A 24,508-nucleotide genomic window follows, 5' to 3' on the forward strand; every position below is an offset into this window, starting at 1 on the left:
ATGGGTAAATGTTTCGGCCCTATGTCACAATTTTTAAATTTCCCACAAAACTTTTAATTGGTGAATAACCACTAAACCACAAAATTTTTTTCTTTTTTCACTCAATTTGTTCGCCAATTCATTAAAAACGGGTGATTTTATAAAGGGGAAACATGTTTTAATTGATTTGGCAAACGAATCGAGTGACAAAAAGACACACATGTTAGTGGTCTAGGCAGTTATTTATTATCAATAGGTCTGTTCGCGTACTTTTCCAGTAACAATCTGCAGGAAAGTAGGCACAGACTTTACTCTCTTTTGCTATTTGTTTGAATTAAACAGCTGGTTTTCATTGAGCAGCTGCTCGATGAAGCAAATTTCTGCTGGGAAAAAAACATCCAGCAGAAATTAGCAAGCTTTCATTTACCAAACTCTCAAAATTGTGCTTGCTTTCACGCCCTCTCCCACTCTCTTCTGGCGACAAATAAAGTACGCGAACGACTTCCAGTAACAATAGCTGTGTTCGGGAACTCAAAAATGTGTGCAAATTTGCTCACATTTTTATTTGCCAGCAGAAGAGAGCACGAGAGAGAGAGATCAAATGATGACAGTTCGAAAATAGAGAACCTGCAAATTTCGACTGGGACCTTTTTTCCTGGCAGAAATTCACAACTTTGAACAGCTGTTTCAGAAAATCAGCTGTTACATGAAAAATAAAATGCTAACACCAAAACGGATCAAAAATTTTATCAAAATTCGATCCATTAAATTTGTTTAATTTTTATTTACTTTTAATGAAGATTCGAGGCAGCCGCCGGTGTTCAGGTACAGAAAACTCGCCAAATGAAGTTGTAATTATACCCACCACCATAATATGGGGGTATACTAATCTAGTCATTCGGTTTGTAACACCTCGAAATATTGATCTGCGACCCAAATATATGTTCCGGATCCTCTCTACATTCATATTCGAACTAGCCATGTGCGTCTGTCGAAATCATGATAGAGGTCGAACACATAAAGCTAGCCACTTAAAATTTAGCACAGATACTTAATATCGTTATAGATCGTTGGGTATTGCACATCGGTTCAGATTTAGATATAGCTCCCATATAAATTGATCTCGCGATTTTATTTCTTGAGCCCCTGGAATCCGCAATTTTTGTCCGTTTTGGATGAAATTTTGCACGGAGTTTTCCGTTATGACTTCCAACAACTGTGCCAAGTACGATCTTATTCGGTCAAAAACCTAATATAGGTTTGGCTTAAATTATGCATGTAGTGTTATTTAAAGACTTTCAACAACTGTGTTAAGTACGATCCAAACCGGTCTATAACCTTATATAGCTCCCATACAAACCATACAAGCCCTTAAAAGCCGCAATTTTTGTCCGATTTGGCTTAAATTTTGCACACATTGTTCCGTAATGACTTCCAATAACTGTGCCAAGTACGATCCAAATCGGCCTATAACCGGATATAGCTCCCATATAAACCGATCTCCCGATTTGACATCTTGAGCCCTTACAAGCCGCAATTTTTGTGCGATTTGGCTTCAATTTTGTATACAGTGTTCTGTTATGACTTCCAATAGCTATATCAAGTACGATCCAAATCGGCCTATAACCTGATATAGCTCCCATATAAACCGATCTCCCGATTTGACTTCTTGAGCCCTTGCAAGCCTCAATTTTGGACCGATTTTGCTGAAATTTGGCATGCGGTGTTCTGTTTTGACTTCGAACAACTGTACCAAATACGGTGCAAATCAGTCTGCACCCTGATATAGCTCCCATGTAAACCGGTCTCTCGATCATTCTTGTTCGGTTCCTAGAAGCTTTAATTTTTGCTGGTTTGACAGAAGTTTGGTATGGAGAACAAAATTATGCCCTTCACCTAAATTTATTACGTGGTGGGTTCCCAAGATTCGACTCGGCTTGTTTTATTACTTGTTTTATTCTAAAAATTTATACAATTTAGTTTTTTTTGAAACATTTTTTTTATTTTGTACGGAGTCGAAATAATTTTCTCGACACCGGGCAAAATTGCTCGCCTCCGACTCCGCAGCCCTGGCTGAAACACACAGTTTTTCGTGATTACTTTTTTGAAACACTACAAAAATCTCAATGGTAGCATAATACCTTTATTATAATTGTGCCATAAGTTGTGGTGGAATGACCTACTGAATGAAATCAGGAAGTTTTTTTTTGCTTCTATATCTATTATATTATAAAAGTAATCATGGAAAAATTTCGCGAAAAGTGAACATAGTACCAGTCTTTATAGTCAAGTGAAAATTATGTACAACTGAGCAACACCTCTTCGTGAAGAGCCCAACACAACTGAGGGCCGCTGCACTAGTAAGCGATATCTTATCAGGATTTGGACCTAGACGTTCAGCCACTTAATTGGACATGCTATCCTATGTGCCACGTTGATCTCCAATTAAATTTGGTGTTACCATTTTCTTTTCATTGTTTATGACTTTAACGTGACTCCAATTTACCTCCAAATCTAACAGCACTATAAGTGTTTTTAACATTCTTGTGCAAACAAAACTTTTACTGCTATGACGAGTTGCTTGAAATCACGTCAACGACGAGGTGATCGGGGCAAATCACTAAAAAGCTTTTTACTACGAGAACAACCACTCCCAGCAGTAGGACAGACACAACATAAAATCCATTCTTTTGCGCTATGGAATCGTCAATAGGTACTTTTATGCTCCATTGACAGAATTATTTAACTTTGGTATTATCTTTCAGTGGGCCCAACTTTGTGCAAAGAGAGATAGAAAGAGAGTTAATACATGAACAAATAAGTAAGAGCGTGCTAAGTTCGGCCGGGCCGAATCTTATATACCCTCCACCATGGATCGCATCTGTCGAGTTCTTTGCGCAGTATCTCTTTTTAGGCAAACAAAGAATAATGAATAAGGACGGAGGAGGAGGAGGAGCTATATCAAGTTATAGTAAGATTCAGGGCTCAATAATCAAAATCGGGAGATCGGTTTATATGGGAGCTGTATCAAGCTATAGATCGATTCAGACCGTATTGCACACGTATGTTGAAGGCCATGGGAGAAGCCTTGTGCCAAATCGGATGAAGTCAAGACCCAAGATCGGTTTATATGGCAGCTATATCAGATTATGGACCGATTTGGACCATACATCGTACAGTTGTTGAAAATGATACCAAAACACCACGTGCAAAATTTCAGTCAAATTGGACGAGAATTGCGCCCTCTAGAGGCTTAAAAAGTCGAGACCCAAGATCGGTTTATATGGCAGCTATATCAAAACATGGACCGATTTGGCCTATTTACAATCGCAACCGACCTACACAAATAAGAAGTATTCATGCAAAATTTCAACGGACGGTCAGACGGACGGACATGGCTAGTTTGACTTAAATTGTCACGACGATCAAGAATATATATATTGGGTTGCCCAAAAAGTAATTGCGAATTTTTTTAACAGACAGTAAATGCATCGATTTATGCGTTTTGTTTCTTCCTTAATTAACCCAAAAACATACATCAACATTTATTTGCTCACATGTAACAGCGTGCTAAATTCGGCCGGCCCGAATCTTATATATCCTCTACATGCAAAATTTCAGCCAAATCGGACAAAAATTGCGGTTTCCAGGGGCTTAACAAGTAAAATCGGGAGATCGGTTTATATGGGAGCTATATCAGATTATAGACCGATTTTGGTCATACTTAGCAAAGTTCTTGGAAGTCATAACAGAACACTTCATGCGAAATTTCAGCCAAATCGGACAAAAATTGCTGCATCCAGGGGCTCAAGAAGTCAAATCGGGAAATCGCTTTATACGGAACCTGTATCCAAATCTGAACCGATATGGCCCATTTGCAATCCCCAACAATTTACATCAATATTTAGTATATATGCCAAATTTCAAGCGGCTTGCTTTACAGGTTCGACCACTATCGTGATTTCGATAGACGAATAGGGCTAGATCGACTGAGAATGTCAAGACGAAAGGAAACGGAATGACTAGATTAGTATATCCCCATCCTATGGTGGTGGATATACAAAATTACTTACATATCTGAATCGGCATAGAAAACTATAATGAAATTATATTGAATGTGAGTAATACGACATTCAAAACCAAATTTCATGCAAATCCATTGAAAATTGTAGTAATTTCGCCCTTAGAAGTTTAAATCGGGAGAATTATATATGGAATCAGGGACGTAGCCAGGAGGGGCGGGAAAAAAGAAGAAAATCCTTCCTGTTAAATTTCGAGAGAATCAGTTAACGAATGACTATTTTATTGCATTATGACTGTAAATCAGACGAACATATATATGAAAGCTATATCTAAATCTGAACCGATTTTTCCAACTTCAATGATCTTCGTCTGTAGGCAGAAAAACATGCCTGTAACAAATTTTAAGACGATCGGATGAAAATTGCAACCTCTACTTTGTACCCAAATTAACATGGACAAACGGACAGACAGGCAGATGGGCATAGCTAAATCGAATCGGAAAGTGATTCTGAGTCGATCGGTATACTTATCAATGGGTCTATCTCTCTTCCTTCTGGGTGTTACAAACAAATGCACTAAGTTATAATACTGTACCACAGTATAGGTTTAGGGTACACAAATTAAAAAAAAAAAAAAAATAAATTCCTAAGTTTTCCAAACTTTTGAATTTTTTGGACACCGTTGGATTTATGAGGAATATCGCTTTCCGTAGTGATGGATGAAGCAATACTGTAAAGTTTTCTGTAAAAATCACCGCAAAATCCATTTTTGGGCGTCAAAATTCAAGGACACTTTCAAAGGCAAAAACGCTGTAACTCATTAATTTTTTCGAATTTCGAAAAATTTTCCAGCATCCCACAATTCGAAATTCCAAGAAGATTCATACAACAAACAGAATTACTTAAAAATTCACATTTAATATATTTTTTTAGCAAAGGCTAACAACCCCTTAGGAAAATTTTAAATTTTTGATGCGAAAAATTTTTTTGAGTTGAGTATACAGTATCGAAGATAATCGCAAAAAATTCGGATTAGTGCAATTCCTATGTTTTTTTCTCTTAAAAAAACAAGCTCAAAATCGCATAATTAATGTCCGAAAAATGCCAAAAAAAATCAAGGTGATTCTGAAATTGCTGTAAAATCTTGTGTTTTGCGAATTTCAAAATTCCGAGGACACCGTTAGATTCGCAAAGAAAATCTCTTTCCTCAATGGTGATGGACGAAGCAATACTCTTTTCTGTTTCATTGAAAACTTTAGAATATTGCTTCAAAATCGCATAATTCATTCCAAAAAATTAAAAAAAACCAATGTGAGTTTCCAATTGCTGTAACTTGCTTAGTTTTGCAAGCTTTAGAATTTTTCAGACACCGTTGGATTCGTGAGGATAATCAATTTCCTTAGTGGTGATAGATAAAGCAGTACTGTAAAGTTTTCTGTAAAAATCATCGCAAAACCCAAATTTTTTTGGGCGTAAGAATTCAAGGTCATTATCGAGGCCAACAACCCTGTAACTCCTTAATTTTTCCCAATTTCATAAATTTTCCTGCATTCCGCAGTTTGAAATTCGAAAAAGATTCATACAACAAACAGAATTACTTAAAAATTTAAATTTTATATTTTTTGCATTTTTTTTAGCAAAGGCTAACCCCTTATGAAAAATTTGCAATTTTTGATGCGAAGAAATTTTTCGAGTTGAGTATACAGTATTGAAGATAATGGCAAAAAATTCGGATTAGTGCAACTCCTACGCTTTTATCTTCAAAAACAAGCTCAAAATCGCATAATTAATATCGGAAAAATGCTAAAAATTCAAGGTGAGTTTGAAGCTGCTGTAACATCTTTTGTTTTGTTTTGCGAACTTCAAAATTCTGAGGATACCGTAGGCTTCGTGAAGAAAATCTCTTTAAGTAGTGGTGCTGGACGAAGCTATTCCTTGGAAACGTTAGAGTATTGCTCAAAAATTGCATAATTCATTCCAAAAAATTAAAAAAAAAAACAAAGGTGAGTTTGCAATTGCTGTAACTTCTATAGTTTTGCTAACTTCAGAATTAGATACCGTTGGATTCGCGAGGAGAATCACCTTTAGTAGTGATGCTGGATGATGGAATACTGTAGTTTTCTGTAAAAAACATCGCAAAAATCTATTTTTTTTTTGGCGTAAAAATGCAAAGTCGTTTTCAGGGCCAAAAACACTGTAACTCCTTAATTTTATATTTTTAGAACTTTTTTAGCAAAGGCTAACCCCTTATGAATATTTGCAGTTTTCAATGCGAAAAAAATTTTCGAGTTGAATATACAGTATTGAAGGTAATGGCTGAAAATTCGGATTAGTGCAACTCCTATGTTTTTTTTTTTCCTTAAAAAACAGGCTTAACATATTAAATTAATTTATGGAAAATCCCAAAAAATAAAGGTGAATTTGAAATTGCTGTAACTTCAAATTGCTGTAACATCTTTTGTTTAGCGAATTTCAAAATTCTGATTCGCGAAGGAAATCTCTTTCCGTAATGGTGCTGACGAAGCAATACTTTTTCCTGTTTCCTTGAAAACTTTAGAGTATTGCTTCAAAATTACATAATTCATTCCTAAAATTAAAAAAAAAAAAAACTATTATGACTTTGCAATTGCCGCAACTTCTATAGCTTTGCAAACTTCAGAATTTTTTAAATATCGTTGGATAATCACTTTCCTTAATGGTGCTGGATGAAGCAATACTGTAAAGTTTTCTGTAAAAAACATCGCAAAAATCAATTTTTCAAGGTCATTTTCAAGGGCAAAAACGCTATAACTCTTTCATTTTTTTCGAATTTCAAAAATTTTCCAGCATTCCACAATTCCAAATTCCCAGAAGATTCATACAATAAACAGAATTAATTAAAAATTCATACTTTATAATTTTTGCATATTGTTAGCCAAGGCTAACCCCTTATGAAAATTTTCAATTTTTGATGCGAAAAAATTTATCCAGTTGAGTATACAGTATTGAAGATTATGGCAAAAGATTCGGATTAGTGCAAATCCTATGTTTTTTCTTCAAAACACAAGCTCAAAATCGCATAACTTATAATATCAGATAAATGATAAAAAAATCCAGGTGAGTTTTAAATTGCTGTAACATCTTTTGTTTAGCGAATTTCAAAATTCAGTGGACACCGTTGGATTTGCGAAGAAAATCTCTATTCGTCATGGGGCTGAACTTGAAAACTCAACGTGAGTTTGCAATTGATGTAACATCTACAGTTTTGTTAACTTTAAAATTACTGTAACATCTTTTGTCTTGCGAATTTCAAAATTCTGAGGACACCGTTGGATTCGCGAAGAAAATCGAAGCAATACTCTTTTCTGTTTACTTGAAAACTTTTGGACTATTGCTTTAAAATCTCATAATTTATTTCAAACAAGTAAAAAGGCATTAAGTTCGGCCGGCCGTACTTTGGATACCAACCACCTCGAGTATATATGTAAACCCCATTTCGTCACAATCAGGTGAATATTGGATAACTTATGTACCCAAAAATTCGGCTCGGACATTGAGTGGTCTAATAAATATAAGTCACTGTTCAATTTTGTAGAAAAAAATATTGGTCTTTTTGGCAACTATATCCAAATAAAAACCGATCTAAACCATAAAGGACACGGATGTCGAAAAACCTTAAATAAGTCACTGCGTAAAATTTCAACGAAATCCGATAATAAATGCGCTTTTTATAGGGCCAAGACTTTAAATCGAGAGTTCTTCTATATGGCACCCTTAATCAAATCTGGATCGATGTGGACCAAATTAAACAAAGATATGATAATCATCCTATTTTATTATAACTCCACTACTATATACGTAGTTATGTCTTAATAGGCGCTGGTCTCGATGATATTTTATTCAGGTACCAAGAACTCTTATACAAGTAACATTTTCAAACAATAAATCTGTTTTTTATTGGATTAAGGCCCCAAATTGGAAGATCGCTGTATACGACAGCTATATAAATATTGGGTTGCCCAAAAAGTAATTGCAGATTTTTCATATAGTCGGCGTAGACAAATTTTTTCACAGCTTGTGACTCTGTAATTGCATTCTTTCTTCTGTCAATTATCAGCTGTTACTTTCAGCTTGCTTTAGAAAAAAAGTGTAAAAAAAGTATATTTGATTAAAGTTCATTCTAAGTTTTATTAAAAATGCATTTACTTTATTTTAAAAAATCCGCAATTACTTTTTGGGCAACCCAATATATAGTCTGATATGTCCCATATTTGGGGCGAATATCGGGAGGCGTAAAACAACTCACTACTTCAAATTTCAATTCCAGCGAAATCGAATAAAATATAAAGCTGTTATGGGCTTCAGACCCTTTAACGAGAGATCGGTCTATATGACAGCTATATCTTAATATAGTCCGATCTGAACCATATTAAGGTCGGATATCGGGAGGCTCAAAACAACTCACTGTTTCAAATTTCAGCGAAATCGGGTAATAAATAAAGCTTTTATGGGCTATATCCAAATATAGTCCGATCTGAACCATAATTGGGCCCGATATTGGGCGGACTAAAGCTACTCTTTGTTTAAAATTTTAACGAAATCGGATAAAAAATAAAGCATTTATGGCCATTAGACCCTCTATCGGGAGATCGGTCGATATAGCAGCTATATCTAAATATAATCCGATACAAGCCATATTTATGTTAGATGTCAGGAGGCTTAAAATAACCCACTGTTGAAAATAAATTTCATTAAATTTCAATTTCATTAAATTTCAGCGAAATTGGATAAATCTAAATCATATTTATGTCAGATGTCAGGAAGCTTAAAATAACCCACTGTTTCAAATTTCAGCGAAATCGGGTAATAAATAATACTTTTATGGGCATCAGACCCTTTATCGGGAGATCGGTCTATAGGGTAGCAATATCTAAATATGGTCCGATCTGAACCATATTTGCGAAATCCGATTAAAATAAAGCATTTATGGGCATTAGACCCTTTATCGGCAGATCGTTCTATACGGCAGCTATATCTAAATATATTCCGATCTGAACCATATTTGGGTCGGATGTCAGGATGTTAAAAACAACTAAATTTTCACATTTCAGCGATATAAAGTAATAAATAAAGCTATTATGGGCTTCAGACCCTTAACTGTCAGATCGGTCTATATGTCAGCTATATCCAAATATGGTACGATTTAGCCTGTTCCAGAAATTAACCTGCGTGCAGCAAAAAGACGCATCTATGCCAAATTTCAGCTCAATATTTCAATTTTTGAAGACTGTAGAATGATTACAACAGACGGACGGACGGGCGGACAGACACACGGGCATCGTTAATCGTCTTAGAATTTTACGACGATCCGAAATATATATACTTTGTAGGGTCTGGAAATGGATATTTCGATGTGTTGCAATCAATGATGAAATTAGTATAACCCCACCCTATGGTGGAGGGTATAAAACTGGAGGGTATGCGTTTCAAAAAAAAAAATCCTTTTTGTTTTCTGGTACACTCTAATATATATAATTCGGCCCCGCTGAGATATGCCCCCATATACATTTTTAATCATGAAATTAAAATGTTTCCTTCAGCTGTTTTTTAATCAATCACCACATATTCGTGATATATAAAAAAGTAAAAATATTTTGTATCAAAAATTATTATCACGTGGTTTGAAGATATTTTCAAAACATCAATACCTACATTAATCGGTCAAATTGTTGTCCATATACTTGCTTGTGTAAGGACAAAAGTATGACGTTCGACTTTGGCCAAAAATGCACATGACCAATAAAGTTTGTGTGAAACAAATACCCATGTATTGTAGTGATGTTTCATACAATTACACCTATGAATGTTATTTGAAGATATCTTATATGGTCACATCAGATTAGACCTTTTAAAGTTAAAACTCTATTGATAGACTAAGTAAATGTCAAAGCAAAAATGTTTGAAACAGTATTAAACGGTCTGTCAATCCATAAACTGGTGACATTATAAACGCACATAGAGTTAAAGCGCGATAAATTTAAAAGTTAGACAATTAAAATGAGGTTCCTGTTATTCATAGCACTTGTAGCGGTTTTGGTAAATTCAAAAGGTGAATTGATAAAAATAGGAAGAACTAAAAGAAATCTGAGAACAAATCAATAGTGCTTAGCAGAGGTTCCTATTTGAGGCCATATTTGGTGTTATCATTACATAATTAATTTCACTTTCAAGATAACACCAATGCAGGAACATGATAAAGACTGATTTGAATTCATCATATCGTGATATTAACAAATATTTTTACAACACACTTTAAGTGTTTAGCTGGGCAATTAGTCATAACCCTAACAGTGAAGGAAAACTGATTTTAAAAATATGGAGTGATTAAGTGTTAAAGTTAAAGTGATGAAAGAGAGTATTACTCACACCAAAAACTATGAAAAACCAGTAAGGAAAGGTAAAAGTCGGGCGGTGCCGACTGTATAATACCCTACACCTACCCCATAAATACAAAGTGAAACTATATCTATTTCCGAACCAACATTGATGGACCTCGGTGGATTTTTTCAGATGGGTTATTAAAATACCCGTATCAAAATTCGAGCAAAGGAAATGTCTTCAAAATGTAATAAATTCGGTTGGCAAGTGACTACAAATTACCCAACATCTTGCGAACATATATATGGGAGCTACATCTAAATCAAAATCGATTTTGACCAAACTTCTTCGATATTGTGGCAGTCATCGAGGAAAGCGTTGTGCACAATTTTGGCAAGATTGTTCAATAAATGCGCTTGCAGTGACCAAAGAAGTGAAAATCGGGCGATATACATATATGGCAGCTATATCTACGAAATGCCCCAGTAATGTTAAGGGTCACAAGAAAATCCTTCCTGCCTAATTTCGGGAAAATCGTTTACCAAATTAGCACTTTAATGTTATATTTCTCAAAATCAGACGAACATATAGATGGGAGCTATATCTAAATCTGAACCGATTTCGACCAAACTTTATGGATATTGTGATAGTCATCAAGGAAAGCTTTGTACAAAGTTTTGGCAAGTTTGGTCAATAAATGCTATTGCAGGGGCTCTTGAAGTGAAAATCGGGCGATATATATATATATATATATATATATATATATATAGATATATATATATATATATATATATATATATACAGGGTGGCTGATGAATATTGCTACAATGATGAATATTGCTACATTTTTTTTTCGGTGTATGGAATACATTTTTCTTTTATTCATGTTAAATTAAATTATTAAATTAATTATTAAATTATTATTAATTAAATTAATTAATTAATTAATTAAATTAATTATTAAATTATTATTATTAAATAGAAAAAAAGTTATTACATTTTTTTTTGGTAGCGGCTTTCATCAGCCACCCTGTATATATATATATATATATATATATATATATATATATATATATATATATATATATATATATATATATATATATATATATATAAGAGTTATATCTAAATCTGAAACGATTTCGACCAAACTTTATGGACTTTGTGGGAGTCGTCGAGGAAAGCGTTGTACAACATTTTGGAAAGATTGATCAATAAATGCGCTTGCAGTGGCTCTAGGAGTGAACATCGGACGAACATATATATGATAGCTATATCCAAATCTGAACCGATTTCTATGAAATTCACCACTACTGTCGAGAGTCAAAAGAAAGTCCTTTCTGCCATATTTCAAAAGAATCGGTTAACAAATTATCATTTTATTGCATTATTACTGCAAATCGGACGAACATTTATATGGGAGCTATATCTAAATCTGAACCGATTTCTATGAAATTCACCAGTAATATCGAGTGTCAAGAGAAAATCTTTCCTACAACATTTCAAGAGAATTGGTTAAGAAATGACCATTTTATGGCAGCATTACTTCAAATCGGACGAACATATACAATATATGGGAGCTATATCCAAATCTGAACCGATTTTTTCCAATTTCAATAGGCTGCGTCCCTAGGCCGAAAAAATTCACGTACCAAATTTTAAGACGATCGTAAGAAAATTGCGACTTGTAGTTTATACTCAAATTAACATGGACAGGCGGACAGACAGACAAACGGACATAGCTAAATCGAATCAGAAAGCGATTCTGTATCGATCGGTATACTTATCAATGGGTGTTACAAACTAATTCACTAAGTTATAATACCCTGTACCACAGTAGGAAAACGTGTTGGTTGGCTTTTTTGTTCCATGTCAGTAGATATGACATATCAATTAAATTTTAACATTTCAATTTTTGTGGACAATTTCCGCATGAAATTTTATAAGAAACAAGTTAAAAGATGTATGGTTCTATTGGGAAAATCCTACATATGCATCACCATCGATCACGTTCGAAAAGTTAAGGCTTGTGCTATGTTTGTGATTCACAGTGGAAAGCCCACATCAACCAAAATTGTTCCATCTGTGGCTGGGAAAACCCAAGAGTTATCGTTGAGAAGACCCTCAATCCTAAATGTGTGACTGATTGTACGGTTTATTGTCCGGCAGGGTCATTGGACTTCACTTTTTCGAAAATTAGGTTGGATCAACAGTTACCGTAAACCGAGGGATGATTAATGTTTTTTGTACCCTACACCACCACTATAATACAGTTTATTATAATTTTGTGCATCTGTTTGCAATGCAATGAAGGAGAAGAGCTAGACTCATTGATGAGTATAGCAGGGAACTGCAAGCGGGCCATTTTTATACCCTGCACCACCACTATTAGTGCATCTGTTTGTAACACCCAAAAGGAAAAGAGAGAGACCCATTGATAAGTATACTGATCGACTCAGAATCACTAATTTGAACTATGATCGTCTATCTGTCCGTCTGTCTGTCCGACTGTCAGTATGTTTGTCCATGTTAATTTGTGTAAAAACTACAGGTCGCAGTTTTCATCCCATTGTCTTCAAATTTAGAGACGAAGCCTATAGAAATTGGAAAAATCGGTTCAGATTTGGATATAGCTCCCATATAATATATATTCGTCCGATTTCCAATAATGATGCAATAAAAAGTTCATTTGTTAACCTATTGCCTCGAAATTTTGCAGTAAGGATTTTCTCTCCCGACATTACTAGGGAATTTCATAGAAATCGGTTCAGATTTAGATATAGCTCTCATATATATATATATATATATATATATATATATATATATATATATATATATATATATATATATAGCGCAAGCGCATTATTGACCAATATTGCCAAAATTGTGCACAACTCTTTCCTCGACGACTGCCACAATATCTGAGAAGATTGGTAAAAATGGGTTTAGATTTTGATATAGCTCCCACATATATGTTCGTCCGATTTTGAGAAATATTGCAATAAAGTGCTCAATTGTGAACCGATTCTCTCAAAATTTGGCATGAAGAATTTTTTATGACTCTCGACATTACTGGTGAATTTCATAGAAATCGGCCCAGTCTTAGATATAGCTGACATATATGTATATCACCCGATTTTCACTCCAAGAGCCACTCCAAGCGCCTTTATTGACCAATCGTGCCAAAATTTTGCAAAACGCTTTCCTTGGCGACTAACTAAGACGATTACCACAATATTTATAGACCTTGGTCGAAATCGGTTCAGATTTAGATATAGCTCCCATATATATGTTCGTCATATTTTGTCTAATTTGCAATAATGTTATCATTTGTCAACCGTTGTTCACAATCTCAGCTTATGGCTAAGTCTTATTTTTGGAGCTAAGGTTCACAGATGACCGAGTAGAACTCAGGTTCCTTTCCTTCACCACAGGGGACACACGCCACCATGTAAAACCCAGCAAGACAATACTTACTTATGCCAATGCCGAATGAATAGAGACAACAAATGAGTTCAAATTCGCTGGGGTCGGGGATCGCTGCCATAGCATACAAGACACCTCGGTCCAAAGCATTAAGAAAAGGGAAATGGAGTTGCCAGCTGGCTGATGAAAATACTGGTTTTATAATACATTTCAGTTTAGGAATTGAAGATTGTATCTTAAAAATAGGCTAATTCGTTGATAATAAGGCACCAAACCATTCAACAATCGTATTCATCACAGTTTGAACATATTTGCTCGTTTAAATATGAATTATGCAATTTTGAAGCCATAGTCCAAAAGATTTCAAGGAAACTGAAAAGAGTATTGCTTCGTCCAGCACCATTATGGAAAGAAATTTTCTTCGCAAATCCAACGATGTCCTCGGAATTTTGAAATTCTCAAAACAGAAAATGTTACAGCAATTTCAAACTCAACTTGATTTTTTAGGATTTTTCGGAAAATAATTATGCGAATTTGAGCTTGTTTTTTAAAGAAAAAAATATAGGGGTTGCACCAATCGGAAATTTTTGTCATTATCTTCAATCCTGTATACACAACACGAAACATTTTTTTCGCATCAAAAATTGCAAATTTTCATAAGGGGTTAGCCTTTGCTAAAAAAATGCAAAAAATAAAAAATTTAAATTTTTATGTAATTCTGTTCATTGTATGAATCTTCTTGGAATTTCAAATTGTGAAATGGTGGAAAATTTTTGAAATTCGAAAAAATGAAGGAGCCCAAAAAAACATAGGTTTTTGCAAAGTTTTTTACAGAAAACTTTACAGCATTGCTTCATCGAGCACATCCACGAAAAAAAACTTTCCTTACGAATCCAACGATGTCTAACAAAATCTGAAGTTCGCAAAACAAAGGAAGTTACAGCAATTGCAAACTCACGTTGTTTTTTTTAATTTTTTGGAATGAATTATGCGATTTCAAAGCAATAGTGCAAAAGTTTTCAAAAACACAGAAAAGAGTGTTGCTGGACAAACCATTACGAAAGATATTTTCTTCGCAAATCCAACAGTGTCCTCAGAATTTTGAAATTCGCAAAACTGAAGATGTTGCAGCGGTTTCAAACTCTCCTTGATTTTTTTAGCATTTTTGGATATTAATTATGAAATTTTGAGCTTGTTTTTTGGAGAAAAAACATAGGAGTTGCACTAATTCGAATTTTTTGCCATTATCTTCAATACTGTATACTCAACTCAAAAATTTTTTTCACATCAAAAATCGCAAATTTTGCTAAAAAAAATGCAAAAAAAAAATAAAATGTGAATTTTTAAGTAATTCTGTTTATTGTACGAATCTTCTACGAATTTGGAACTGCGGAATGCTGGAAAATTTTTGAAATTCGAAAAAATTAAGGAGTTACAGCATTTTTGACTTTAAAAACGACCTTGAATTTTTAAGCCCAAAAAAATTTGATTTTCGCTATGTTTTTCACAGAAAACTTTACAGTATTGCTTCTTCCAGCACCTCTACGGAAAGGAATTTTACTCACGAATTCAACGGTGTCTGAAAAAATTCAAAAGCTTTCAAAACTAAGGAAGTTAGAGCAATTGCAAACTCAAATTGTTTTTTTTTTAATTTTTTAGAATAAAATATGCAATTTTGAAGTAATATTTTTAAGTTTTCAAGGAAACAGAAAAGAGTATTGCTACGTCCAGCACCATTACGGAAAGAGATTTTCCTCATGAATCCAACGTTGTCCCCGGAATTTTCAATTTCACAAAACAAATGATGTTACAGCAATTTTAAACTCAACTTAATCTTTTTAGCATTTTTCGAATATTAATTATGCGATTTTGAGCTTGTTTTTTTGAAGAAAAAACATAGGGGTTGCATTAAACCGAATTTTTTGCCATTGTCATCAAAACTGTATACTCAACTCGAAAAATTTTTTTCATCAAAAATTGCAAATTTTTATCAGGGGTTAGCCTTTGCTAAAAAAAATGCAAAAAAAAAAATAAAATGTGAAATTTTAAGTAATTTTGTTTATTGTATGAATCTTCTACGAATTTGGAACTGCGGAATGTTTAAAAATTTTTGAAATTCGAAAAAATTAAGGAGTAAAAGCATTTTTGACTTTAAAAACAACCTTGAATTTTTACGCCCAAAATAAATTGATTTTTGCGAAGTTTTTCACAGAAAACTTAACAGTATTGCTTCATCCAGCACCTCTACAGAAAGAAATTTTACTCACGAATTCAACGGTGTCTGAAAAATTTCAAAAGCTTTCAAAACTAAGGAAGTTAGAGCAATTGCAAACTCAAATTGGTTTTTTTCAAAGTTTTCAAGGAAACAGAAAAGAGTATTGCTTAGTCCAGCACCATTACGGAAAGAGATTTTCCCCATGAATCTAACGGTGTCCCCGGAGTTTTCAAATTCGCAAAATAAATGATGTAACAGCAGTTTCGAACTTACCTTGATTGTCTTTAGCATTTTTCGGATATTACTTATGCGATTTTGAGCTTTTTTTTTGAAGAAAAAACATAGGAGTTGCATTAACCTGAATTTTTTGCCATTATATTCAATACTGTATACTCAACTCGAAAAATTATTTCGCATCAAAAATTGCAAATTTTCATAAGGGGTTAGCCTTTGCTAAAAACATGCAAAAAATAAAATGTAAAATTTCAAGTAATTCTGTTTATTGTACGAATCTTCTTCGAAATTCGAACTGTGGAAATTTTTCGAAATTCCAAAAAAATTAAGGAGTTACAGCGTTTTGGCCTTATATACGTCCTTGAATTTTTACGCCCAAAAAAATTTGGTTTTAGCGATAGTTTTCACAGAAAACTTTACATTTTATCTTCATGCAGCACCACTACGGATAGCGACTTTCCTCACAAATTCAACAGTGTCAGAAAAATACAAAAGCTTTCAAAACTAAGGAAGTTACAGCGAAGCGAAGGATTTTCTCTTAACTCTCGACATTACTGGCGAATTTCATGAACATGGGTTTAGATTTAGAAATATCTCTCATATATATATATATATATATATATATATATATATATATATATATATATATATATATATATATATATATATATATATATATATATCTATTTGATAAATCTTGCCAATACCGTGTGCAAGAAGTTTGGTTGAAATCGGTTCAGATTTAGATATATCTTCCATATATGTGCTCGTCAGATTTTGGTTAATTTGCAATTATGTTGTCATTTGTCAACCGTAGTTATTACAGTTTGAACATATTTGCTTGAAATTTGATTCGGATGATTAAATAACCCATCTGAAAACATCCGTCGAGGTCAATCAAAATTGGTTCAGAATTGGATATAGCTTCCACTTTGTATTCATAGGATAGGTGTAGGGTATTATACAGTTGCCACCTCCGGACTTTTGGTTTTGATTTGTGTTATACCCAAAAAATGTGATGTTAAAACAAACTCAGTCAAACCAACTCCGCAATAGCACTCGGCAAAGTCTCATAAGTCATGTGAATAAAAGTCATGCTGCTCATTTCGATGTTAGTTCGCTTCAATGATTCTTCGTGTAACATCGTTTGCCTACATCAGCGATGCCCAAAATGAAAATGTGACTGTATGTGTGAAATACCCTCTTTGAGTATTTTTATACCCTTCACCATAGGATGGAGGTATATTTATTTTGTCATTCCGTTTGCAACACCTCGAGATATGCGTCCAAGACCCTATTCAGAATAATATATCTGATCGTCATGATATTTTAAATCTATCTATACATGTCCGTCCGTCTGTCGAACCACGCAAACTTTCGAAGGAGTAAAGCTAGAAATAAAGAAGTTGTTTTTATTTTTCAAAAAAAAATAAAACGACCCCTTTTTTTGAGTTTTGTTCAAACGCTTTATTTAATTGTGTATATGTAAAGTACACAATTATGTCTTAAAATGATAACTGATTATAATGTTTTTCATCTGTCTTATTTATACTAATAAGTAAAGAATGAATGAGCGAAATTGGGCTATTTCGGCTTAACAAAATTATCGGGAATTGATTGACTTGATCCAATGAAAAAGATGACCATTCAATATTTACATTGACACGATCAAAGTAATTTCAAATATTTCCAATCAATTATCAATGGGTCAATATGGATTGTGCAAATTAAGATTGTTCATTGTAATGGGTAATGGATGGGTTTTCAAATTCCATCCAAATCGGATGAAAAATGCTCTTTTTATGGGCTCAGTACTCTATATAGGGAGATCAGTCTATATGGCATCTGTATCCAAATATGTGTCGATCTGGACGATATTCTCCAAAAAGGTTTAGAGGAGTATTGGAACTCGCTGTGCCCCATTTCATCGAAATATGTTGAAAATTGTTCCTTTTATAGGCGCATTACACTATATCGGGAGATCGATATATATGGCAGCTATATCCAAATATAGTCCGATCTGTTTCACATTTGACAGGAATGGGTAGGGGTCTAGCAGAACACACAGTGCCAAATTTCATTTCATCGAATTCGGGTAATAATGGATATTTTATGGCCTTAATACCCTATATCTGGAGAACGGTTGGTCTGTCTATAGGGCAGCTATATCCAAATATAGTCCGATCTGAACCGAACTTGGGTAGGGGTCTACCAGAACTCACTGTGCCAAATTTCGAAATCGGATGAAAAATTAACAATTTTTTGCTTCAAGACCTTAAGTCTGGAGATATGTCTATATAGCGGCTATATATAACTAAAATCCGATTTTATGAGATCAGAAGGCAAGGTTTATATACAAAGAATACGAAATTATAAAAAAAAAAATTTTTTGGAAAATGTTTTAATACCCAAGATATCTGCAAAATTATAAATACTAAGCTTTTGGGTATAAATGGGTAAATACCCGGATATTTACCCAATGTACCCAATTTACCGGGTAAATACCTTTTGGGTATATACCTATCGCTTGTCTCCAGTAATGGAAGTGATATAATTCCCAAGACTTAATTTGGTCAATTTGGGTCGTTGCAAAACTGTTGCAAATGCACATTACAATTGTGTCGTTCGGACAATGACACTTAAAATAGAATAATTTGTAGATTGACTTTGAATGTTGCGGAAGTGTTGCATATGCCGATATGCAAGAGACCATACACTCATACATTTATTAATGTGTGTGTGTATGTTCTTTATATTGTGAACATTGGGGTGGTCGTAAGTTCAAGGCTCCGATGCAGACAATATGTAAATTCTCTTGTTCATTCTTATGTAGATTATTTTCGTTCCTTTTTAGCATAAAATTTTCTAAAATAATTATCTCTCCGACATTGAACTTAAAGTTTTCATAAGATGATTGCTCGGTTTTACATGACAGTTTTCGATTTTTTTCAAAAAAGTTTTAATTTTTCCAAAGTTAACAGTAGTTTTACAATTATTTTCAATTTTGCTATAAAAATTCTTTAATACTAATAATCCAGGGTAAATTACTTCTTTTTCTCCAATTGAAGGATTCGTTTTACCAATTGGTTCTTAATTTTTTACAATATTTTGGATACAACTATCTTGTATTTTACGCAATTTTTTATATTCGTAAAAATCTGTATTATAAGTTTTATTATTATGTATTAGAAAAGATTTATCATTCATAGCTAGTGATCTGTTGAATTTGTTCGAAATCGGTTCTATTAAAATTTCAGCAAATGTTTCATTCAAGAATCTAGCAATGTGAAGGGTCAAAATACCTAATTTATGTCTGAATTTTGCGGATATATTAGTATATAGATATGATTCCACTTAATCCATAAGTTCGTATTCCTCTATTGTAAGTATGTCGGATGGTATTACCCCTAGTTTAGAATTGAATATGATGCCCTATTTCATCTACATGGTTTGTTAATAACGATCTAAACTCGTTATTAATTTTAAATATGTTTTCCAAAAAAGTATTTTTTTTCTTCCTATATATTTCCGATCCTCCCAATTGATTTTGTGAGCTGACGTAATTATTGCCCCATAAAAAATTTCGCACATGATGTTTTGTTACAACTTCCAACATCCATTCTAGGTTTGGTTCAAAACCTTCTATTGCTCCCATATAAACTAATCTCCCAGTTTGAATTCTTGAGCGTGTAGAAGGCACAATTTTACCAGACTTGGAATGAATGTGTTTACTGGTAAATGCAGTTCTTATCTAATCCAATCAGTAGGATTTATTTTCTTGAGCCTCTTTCGAACTCAATGATTATCCGATTTTGCTGAAGTAGTTTGGAAGTGGTTTTTGGTCTAACAGCCATGGCAAGGATGATTCATATCGGGCCATACCGTAATAGAGTTTCGTTCAAAAACGTATTCTGTATTTCAAAAACTCATAAAAAAAACTTGTCATGCTATCCTTGGTAGAGGGTATTTAAGATTCTTCCCGGCCGAACTTAATGAGCTTTAACTTGATATCTGTATTCTCCAAAACGATTAGATAGGAAAATTGATTTTGCGCTGAACGGTTTACCTTTCCTTTAACTAACTCGTTATAGTGTTTTATTTGAATTAGCACTACAACTTTTTTAAACATTAAATTTGTTTACTTAAATCAAAAACAAATTAATGAAATCCCTTAAAAATATTTTAAAATTTTTTTATTTTTTTTTTATTACAGTTTTTGCACTGGATTGTTACCAATGTGGGGGAGACGACTGCAATGATGAGTCCACTACACAAGTCATTACTTGCCCAAATACCGGCGATGTTTTTGCCTGCTACACAATGAAATACCAAGGTAATTTACAGCAAGGGGCCGATAAATATCCGCATCCTCTTTCCAACCTAATCTAATTTACAACTTTAACACTTTTATTCATTAAGCCCAATACTATATTCACTTTTCGCATCCATTTTCCACACTTTCTATTGCAACAACTCTTGTTGAAAGTTACAATTTAAAATATTTCTATTTGTAGATATATTCCCTTACAGGAAAAACAACAATTCTTTCGAAAAAATTGTCATTTTCATTTATGATTTCCTTTTTGAAAATCGGATTTCGTTAGCGAAAAGCGAACATTGAACATTGAACCAATGCTTAGACGTAACAAAATTTTCTGATTTGTAGAATGCTCATATTGCTGCATATAATGAACGAAAGATGATTAAATATTGAGGCAGGCGCGAACGCTTTGAACGTTGATGAAACACCGATTTCGTTTATTTAAAGTTTTCTTACATTCTATTCTAACAAATCGTACTAGACTACTTATCCCATAAAGGGATGCTTATCTATCATTATATAACTCACATTATTTACGACAGCCATAACATACACGTTGTCTATGGCAACCATAATATATCATTAATATTCACTTCACCTAATCAAAAAACCACTAACCCATTAGACTCTAAATCCTCCCAATCACTAAGGGATATTTTCAATATTACTCTAGTCATAATATCTTTATCTAGGTAACTATAGATTCCGTTTGAATGAATTTCGAACAATAGAGTTAGTTCGAAATAGAAAACCAATTTGCTGATTATTTTTATACCCTCCACAATAGGATGGGGGTGTACTAATTTCGTCATTCCGTTTATAACACCTTGAAATATTCCTGTAAGACCCCATAAAGTATGCATATTCTTGATCATCATGACATTTTAAGTCGATCTAGCCATGTCCGTCCGTCTGTCGAAAGCACAAAGGAGTTAAGCTAGGCGCTTGAAATTTTTCCCAAACACTTTTTATCATTGTAGGTTGGTTGGGATTGCAAATAGGCCATATCGGTCCATGTTTTGATAAAGCTGCCTTGATCTTGACTTCTTGCATCACTACAGGGCGCAATTCTTATCCGATTTGGCTGAAATTTTGCATGAAGTGTTTTTGTTTTGACGTCCAACAACTGTGCTCAGTATGGTTTGAATCGTGTCATAACCTGATATAGCAGCCATATAAACCGATCTTAGATCTTAATTTCTTAGGTCTCTAGGGCAATTCTCATCCGATTTTAAATAAAGTGTTTGTTGCTAAGTATGGTAAAAATCGGCGCATAACCTGATATAGCTGCCATATAAACCGATCTGGGATCTTGACTTCTTAGGCCTCTAGAGGGCTCAATTCTTATCGAATTTGGCTGAAATTTTGTACAACGGCTTCTCCCATAACCTTCAGCATACATGTCCAATATGGTCTGAATCGATCTATAGCCTGATACATCTCCCATATAAACCGATCTCCATAATGCTCCATAATGCTACTTGAGCCCCTACAAAGCGCAATTATTCTACCCATCGGGCCGCCCCAACCCGAAAACTCCCCCAAACAGACATATTGGATGTTCATTTCAATATAGGGCTCAAATGAAAGGTATTCGGGAGTAGATATCGAATCTGGCATGCAAAATTAGAGCGAATTACAGGGGGTCACGCCACCCTCAAAAACGCCATAGACCCATTATGACTATATGATACTTGGCTGAACCGATTTTCTTACAATTTTCATAGATTGTTTACGTTTGCCTAAAAGGAAGCATAGGCTATATAATTTTTAGATATTGGGTGAGGCGGACCCTCACCCTTACCCAAAAACGCCACCCATATCCGAAAGTGGTCTGATGGGCACAACAAGGGTATCAAATGAAAGGTATTGGAGACCAGAAAACTAATATGGTATTAATATTTGGGCCCAAGTACCCAGTGGGCCCCCCAACCCCAAAACTCCTCTAAACAGATATTCGAAGTTCATGTTAATCTGGGACTCAAATGAAAAAAGAATTAGGCAGTAGATTAAACATTGGGTTCAAGTAATGGGAGGTCGCCGACCCCCGAATACCCCCAAATGGGCATATTAGCAGAGCATGGCTAAATGGGACTCAAATGAAAGGTATTTTGGAGTAGATTACGAATATGACACTAAAATTTGCGTTCATGTTAAGATGGCGCTTTTCATCATATATATATATGTCAAATGGGTTATTTGACCTGTTATGACAATAAGGGACTCAAATGAAAGGTATTTGAGAGTAGAAAACAAAAAATTTTTAAAAACACCAGGAATCAAGCTGGGGCAAACTTCTCACACATCAATGAGTGCTTTCCGATTCAAGTTTAAACTCAATGATAAGAGACCTTTTTTCATAGTCGAGTCCGTCGCGCAGTGCGACACCTCTTAGGGAGAATTTTTTTAAATGATCATGCATGGCATTGTACCTCGCAAATGTTGCCAACCACCGCTATGTCCGATGTTCTCGCTAGGATCGAAACGCGTTCAACGTCATAGGCTACAATGGCACGAATTCGATATCCGCATTCAGGGCTAAGTGTCCCCACCCTAAAAAGAAATTACAGAGTTAAAGAAGGCGCAGCGGAGCGGGCCAGGTTCGGCTAGTATTAAAATAATATATAGACTTAATTGCGTTCAATAGTCCAGAATGAAAATCCATTGGCTGCTTTCTTTCTAAAAACAAATAACGTTTACGTGAAAGTGTTAACTGAACGAACTAGTTCAGTGAGCTGAAGTGAACTGCCGGTTACTGTAATGAACTACAAGACCAAATAAAATGATATTTTATTTATATTTTTATTACAATATAATGATATATTTTTCATTCTTAAATTATCATTAATTAACCGCCTTTTTTCTTTTCTTTTGCAGATGGTGATGTCACCAAAAAACAAAAAGGCTGCTCAGTAAAATCAGACACCATCGCCGCTTGTAGTGATGTCATCATTCCAGAGGGCACACGAAATGTTGTTTGTGAAATATGTACGGAACCAAAATGCAATTCAAGTCCAGCCCTTGCATTGTCTATGCTGCTGATACCAGTAGTTTTATTCATTCGTTATATAATGAATTAATTAAAACTGTTTTAATGAATAACTTTTAAGAAGAATTAAGTATTAAACTAAATTTAACGCACGCGCTAAAAACTCATTGTTTGAAGAAAAACAAAAAACAATAAAGCGTTTAGTACAACACAATATACATGTGTATTTCATGGGGGGATTTTAAGTTTAACAGTTAAAGTTATCAAGCTATATAAGATTTTTAAACCGAATCGGACCGAATTGATGTTGGAACTCAATTAAGGCTCCATTTTGGGAGTAAGGCCGAAGGTATACAAAAAGTCACCAAATAAAGCTAAAGTATGTAGGATGTAAGAAAAGGACAGAGATACACTCACAGATTCCAGTTTTCTTTGAATGTGCTTCTGGTAGTCTATAGCTCTGACGAGAAATATCCCAGGACGTTGGAAGTTACAGCAATTGCAAATTCACGTTGTTTTTCTTTTGGAATTTTTTGGAATGAATTATGCGATTTTGAAGCAATACTCTAAAGTTTTCAAGGAATCAGATAAGAGTATTGCTTCAAAATCGCATAATTCGTTCCAAAAAATTCAACAAAAAAAAAACAACGTTGCTTTTTTCCATAGTTTTGCAAACTTTAGACACCGTTGGATTTGTGAGGAAAGTCGCTTTTAGTAGTTGTGCTGGATGAAGCAGTACTGTAAAGATTTCTGTGAAAACCATCGATAAAAGCAATTTTTTTGGCCGGAAAAATTCAAGATCGTTTTCAAAGCCAAAAGCGCTGTAATTCCTTCATTTTTTTGAATTTCAAAAATTTTCCAGCATTCCGCAGTTTGAAATTCGAAGAAGATTCGTACAATAAACAGAATTACTTAAAAATTCACATTTTATTTTTTTTGAATTTTTTAGCAAAGGCTAACCCCTT

At 34.1% G+C, this 24,508-nt stretch overlaps 1 protein-coding gene across 1 annotated transcript; it reads left to right on the top strand.

Annotated features, from left to right (window-relative positions):
- Positions 1 to 9,971: 9,971 nt before the first annotated feature.
- Positions 9,972 to 23,725, top strand: LOC106083693 (uncharacterized). Its single transcript, XM_059365393.1, has 3 exons — positions 9,972 to 10,089; positions 20,447 to 20,566; positions 23,432 to 23,725. Exons 1-3 carry the CDS (start codon positions 10,038 to 10,040, stop codon positions 23,632 to 23,634), a joined length of 375 nt encoding a protein of 124 aa, XP_059221376.1. The 5' UTR covers positions 9,972 to 10,037; the 3' UTR covers positions 23,635 to 23,725.
- The last annotated feature ends 783 nt before the right edge of the window (positions 23,726 to 24,508 follow it).

This window comes from Stomoxys calcitrans, chromosome 3 (genome assembly GCF_963082655.1).
Source record: "Stomoxys calcitrans chromosome 3, idStoCalc2.1, whole genome shotgun sequence".
Classification (NCBI taxonomy): Eukaryota; Metazoa; Arthropoda; class Insecta; order Diptera; family Muscidae; genus Stomoxys; species Stomoxys calcitrans.